The 5,811-nt window shown below is 40.7% G+C and overlaps 1 protein-coding gene across 1 annotated transcript; it reads left to right on the top strand.

Annotated features, from left to right (window-relative positions):
- Window positions 1-1,791: 1,791 nt before the first annotated feature.
- On the top strand, window positions 1,792-2,058 carry LOC126489705 (NADH dehydrogenase [ubiquinone] 1 alpha subcomplex subunit 3-like). The gene has a single exon (XM_050124134.1). The coding sequence runs from the start codon at window positions 1,792-1,794 to the stop codon at window positions 2,044-2,046; it is 255 nt and encodes an 84-aa protein (XP_049980091.1). The 3' UTR covers window positions 2,047-2,058.
- The last annotated feature ends 3,753 nt before the right edge of the window (window positions 2,059-5,811 follow it).

Raw genomic sequence — 5,811 nt, 5'->3', positions numbered from 1 at the left:
TGTCCCATGAGAGTTCAGGTAAATATCATGTTCACCCTTGTCTGCTCTAGATTTGGCAACTGCTCTGTTTCATTCTATACTATTCCTCTTCAACAATCAGAATTACACCCGTAGGGGAGTTGGAGAAAGGACCAGTGAGTATTCAGATTTGAGCAAGGAGACAATATTAAATCGTGCCATGTAGAATGTAGAAACAGGACGTTCTCAGGAGCAAGGGCTTCCCCAATATTTTATAGTTAAAATAATACCTAGGTTTTGGAAATAATTTATAAAATTAAAAAATAAGCAAAATAGTTTTATCCAAAGTATGTAGGAATTCTAAGAGTACAACAGGGCTAGGTGATAAAAGCTAAGTATTTTACTCACCCAGGTAACATTTCCCTCCTTAGAGGCAACAGTTGAATTAAGGGTCTANCATCTATTTTTGTACCTTGCATTAACACTGCTTGTGCTAAGTGGTATGTGTAGTTGCGCAACCAGAGAGGGCATGGTTCTGATATCCTTTGTTAACTCTTGTTAACCCAAGTAGTAGAAACCAACCCTGCTGCATCCGTGTGTGTGTGTGTGTGTGTGTGTGTGTGTGTGTGTGTGTGTGAGAGAGAGAGAGAGAGAGAGAGAGAGAGAGAGAGAGAGAGAGCATAGTAGGGCTCTAGAGTTAACATCTTCATACCACTGAGGCACTTATTTGATCATATTTGTTTCCTCCCAGTTAAAAACTTAAAAGGCAAGACAATTCTCAAATACAACAGGTAACGGCAGGGGAAAATCTCAGCAGACAGATGAGCTGATGAAGAAAGATAATCATTAAAGGTGGGGAAACAACACATACAAACATATACAGACACAGGGAGGGGAGGAGAAGAGAAGGGGAAGAAAGGAGAACAAGAGAGGGAGGGAGAAGTAGAGGAAAAGACAGAAATGGAGACTAGAGACAGACAGAAACTAAAACAGAGACAGAGATGCACACAGAGAGAAAGATCCTCAGTAAAGTCGAATGGGAACTTTAGAAACTGAAGTCAGGGCTGGGGATTTAACTGTCTCCTCTCTGACGTATCTCTTCTCTCTATTTTAGGGTTGATTATTTTGAACAAAGACAGGGAGGCTGATAGACCCAAAACTTTGATGTGAGTATGTACTGATTTGGTCCTTTTCAGACTGGTTCCTCGGCAGTAGAGCCCTGCTGGCAGAAGAAAAAGCTAGTCCTTTAGACCTTTGTTTTAGGTCAGGAATGTGAGGAAGCCAGAAGTTTGTCATCTTTCTTATCTATTCATGCTCTCTTTCCCTGTCTGTCCTATCAGTGATCTTTCTTTCCCCAAACATCAAGAAAATGAAAAAGCAGGATGGTTCACAGACCATGATAGTGATCTATAGAGTTAGGTAAAAGAGAGCTGCTCTTCTGTGTGGCTGTGCCCCATTTTGCTCTTTTGAGGAAACAATTGAAGAAAGCAGTGGAATCTTCTCATGTACCTTGATCACATGTTTTAAACCCCCGTAGCTAATAAATCCCAAGACCAGTTGGCATTTGCTGGAATGAATAGATTTTGGACTTTTCAATTCCTGCTCACTTTTATAGCAATGTTTCATTATATAAAACTAAGCTGTGGATGATTCACAGGTCTAGAAAAGCATCTGAAATGTGCAAGCACTCCTAAGCAAGTGATGCTGGGAAGTCAGTTCTTACAAGGTGGAACAGCAGGTACAGAAATGTTATGGTTGGGTGAGGTATAGATAAGAACTAACAAAGTACCTGAAGAAAAATCCTACAAAAGTTTTTATCTACAGAAGACCAAGATGGCCGCGAGAATTACCACTTTCCTCAAAAATGCCTGGGAAAAGGAGCCGGTGCTGGTGGTGTCCTTCTCAGTCTGGGGCCTCACTATAATTATACCCGTAATCAGCCCCCACACCAAGTATGCTTCCATGATCAACCAAGCAACACCCTACAACTACCCAGTCCCTGTACGAGATAATGGGAACATGCCCGATGTGCCCAGCCACCCCCACGACCCTCAAGGCTCAAGCCTGGAGTGGCTGAAGAACCTGTGAATACTCCTGCTGATGAAAGAGGCTCCTTCCCTGTTGCCCCCCAATAAAAAACAAAAAAAACCAAAAAAAAGTTTTTTATCTACAAACATTAGGAGAGTTGTTAGAAGTTTGAAAAAAGGTATTTTGAATAGGTAGATAAAGGTGCCCTTAGAAGCCATAAGGTTGGCACATGAAAACATCAGTGGCAGTGATAGGCTACCTCTTGGGTATGTTGCTCACTAGGAAACCTCTGAAGTCATATATTAATAGGCTATTGCTGTTGTTGTTTTTATGACAGAACTAGATGTTAAGTCATTTTTTTTGTTGTTGTTGTAGACATGACAATGGGATCTCTAGTTGAAGAACATAGAGAAATCTAATTTGGACTGAAGAGGAACTTTGCTTCCAGCTTGTTAACATGCTCACTATTAGAAGGTCCTAGGTATGCTACTAGGGAAGAATTGCCACCAAGTCCTTGTTCAGCTCCAGAAAGCATGTAAATCCATCAACATGGCAAAATGTGCTCAGTGGTTCAACGATGGTAGGAATGTTCTAGATATAGCCAACTTTTTTCAAATTGAATTTAAGGCATACAACAGAGGAGGGGTTTCATGTTATCCTAAAGGGGTGTTGAATTTTGTCAAATGCTTTTTCAGCATCTAATAAAATGATCATATTTTTTTCTTTCACTTTATTTATATGATGAATTACATTGATAGATTTTCGTATGTTGAACCAGCCCTGCATCTCTGGGATGAAGCCTACTTGATCATAATGGATAATTTTTTTGATGTGTTCTTAGATTTGGTTTGCCAGTATTTTATTGAGAATTTTTGCGTCTATGTTCATGAGTGAGATTGGTCTGTAATTCTCTTTCTTGGTTGAGTTTTTGTGTGATTTTGGTATCAGGGTAACTGTAGCTTAATAATGTTTTAACATTCTATCCTAAGGAATCTATGTCTTGTATTGGAAATGGCTTGGCTAGGTCATAAGAGGATAGTAACTATGACTATCTAATCTTTAAACCCATTGAAAGCCTGAGAAGGGAGATAATATTACTTGAGTAGGCAAGAAGTACAACCAAGCAACCAAATTGGCAAGGCCTGGAGTAAGTAACAGACCATTTTGAGAGGCAAGAAAGTTTTCAAAACTGTCTTACACTGTTTTGGCAAGACAGTGTTTTTTTTCTTGTATCCTGCTTATCCAGTCCAAACATCGTGCATTTTGTCAGTGGTAGAGGCATGGGCAGTTTCTTGTGCAAAGGCTAATTGTGCCAAGAAAAAAAATGAACTCCAAGTGGACCGTTTTGGGTGCTCAGCTCTCTCTCAGGAATATATCGGTGCTGCCAGGAGCAATTGTGTCTCACATCAGCAGAATCATAAGCTATTTAAATGTCATGTCCTACAGATATTTGAAGCAGTTGAAGGTTACCTATCTATGCATAATACAATATCTATGTATCTAAAGAACCTAATTAGTCTGACTAAAACTATAACGAACATGAATGACTATTTACCTATAATACTTAATATATATATAACTTAAAGATTAAGACTTCATATCAGAATATTAAACAATTGTTAAAGAAAGTGCAGTGAAGGAGAACAATGACTTCAAAATGTAAACAATGTATAAATATCTTGATCAGAGGTAAAAATATATAATGCAATATGATAAATATAACCTAAAATTATATCAATATACAAAATATCTTAAACAGAGGTAGAAACATGCATGCATGCAATATGACAGGATAATTTTGCATAGGTATACAAATATTATAAACAGAAATAGGAGCATATTCCATATAACAAATATAATCTGAACTTGTATGATGTGGAAGGGTCCTCTTTTTTGTGATGATTTCATTGGTTAATAAAGAAACTGCCTTGGCCCATTTGATAGGCCAGCCCTTAGGTGGGTGGAGTAGACAGAACAGAATGCTGGGAAGAAGGGAAGTGAGCCTGATGCCATGCCTCTTCTCTCTGGTCAGATGCAATGGAGCAAGCCGCCAGGTCAGACATGATGAATCTTTCCCAGTAAGACACCATTTCGTGGTGCTACACAGATTACTAAATATGGGTTAAGCAAGATATGAGAGCTAGCCAAGAAGAGGCTAGATAACTGAGCAGAGGGAATCTGAAATGACCCTATCCTATAACCATACTGATGAATATCTTGCATATCACCTTAGAACCTTCATCTGGCCATGGATCAAGATAGAGACAGAGACCCAAATTGGAGCACCGGACTTAACTCTTAAGATCCAAATGAGGAGCAGAAGGAGGGAGAACATGAGCAAAGAAGTCAAGACCACAAGGGGTGCACCCAACCACTGTGACAGCTCACTGTGACACTATTGGGAGCTCATCAAGGCCAGCGGGACTGGGACTGAATAAGCATAGGATGAAACCAGACTCCCTGAACGTGGCGGACAATGAAGGCTGATGAGAAGCCAAGGACAATGGCACTAGGTTTCGATCCTAATACATGAACTGGCTGTGTGGGAGCCTAGCCTGTTTGGATGCTCACCGTCCTGGTACTGGATAGAAGTGGGAGGACCTTGGACTTCCCACAGGGCAGGGAACCTGGACTGCTCATCATTCTCGAGAGGGAGGGGGAATGGAGTGGGGGGGGTGGGGGAGAGGCGTAGGGGAGTGGGAGGAGGAAGAGAGAAATGGGAAATGGGGAGGAGGCGGTAATTTTTCAAAGAAAGAAAGAAAGAAGAGGCTAGATATAATGGGCCAGGCAGTGTTTAAATGAATACAGTTTGTATATTGTTATTTCGGGGCATAAGCTAGCCAGGTGGCCAGGAGCCAGGTAGCAGGAATGCAGCCTGCTGCTCCTTTCTATACTTGTATCAACATACAAACATCTATACCAATGTAAATTGTCCATAAATAATAGTTCACAAGTATTCACTCTATTACTCACTATTACTATTATTAATGTAAGTTCACACTAATCTGCCTATTATCTCATTCAGTTTTCTCTCTTTTTTGAGATCTCTGAGCCTTTATAATTTCCACTCCACCCCCCCAAACCTGTATGAGTAATAATCAACCCCAAAATGGTGTCCCTAATGCAGAGGAAAAACTTTGTTGGGAGAGGAAAACATCATCTTCTAGAGTTGCTTCTAGCTGTCATGGGGTCAATCTTTTATCTATGGGGTCCTGTAAAAGTAAAATGATAGTGAAGTTTCAAGATTGCTGTTTTGTATAATTGCAAATGGTCTTTGAGTAGTCAATAGGGTCTTTTTGTTTGTTTGTTTGTTTGTTTTTTGAAGTTCTTATTTGGAGTTCTGTCCAGAAGTTCTAAGAAGGTGCACCATTTACACAGCTGGTACCCCCAAACCAGCCTTATACTAGCGCTATCAGCATCATGACATCATATCAACCAAATGAAGTCAGCCTGCCTTACAGAACAAGCTCTAGAACACACAGGGCTGTTACACAGAGAAACTCTTATCTCTAAAAGAAGAAAAATCAGAGAGAGGTGGGGGGAAGGAAGGAAGGTGGGAAGGAGGGAAGGATAAAGAGAAAGCGTGGAGGTGGTGGGGAGGTAGGCCAGAAGAGCAAGGCCAATAGGATGGCTCAGTGGGGAAAACACTTGGTTCAAGCCTGCCAGCCTGAGCTCGGTCCTCAGAACCCATGTAAAGCAGAAGGAGAAAACTGTTTCCACGTAACTGTCCTTTGCTTGCTCACAGTCTCATGCTGATCTCCACCAATTCCATATTGCTGGTGTGTATTGGCACACCCAAATCCATACATACACACATTATCCACA

Source organism: Alexandromys fortis, unplaced genomic scaffold (assembly GCF_014885135.2).
Source record: "Alexandromys fortis isolate MF-2015 unplaced genomic scaffold, M_Fortis_MF-2015_v1.1 scaffold_205, whole genome shotgun sequence".
Taxonomy (NCBI): Eukaryota; Metazoa; Chordata; class Mammalia; order Rodentia; family Cricetidae; genus Alexandromys; species Alexandromys fortis.
This window is presented reverse-complemented; position numbering and strand designations above follow the sequence as displayed.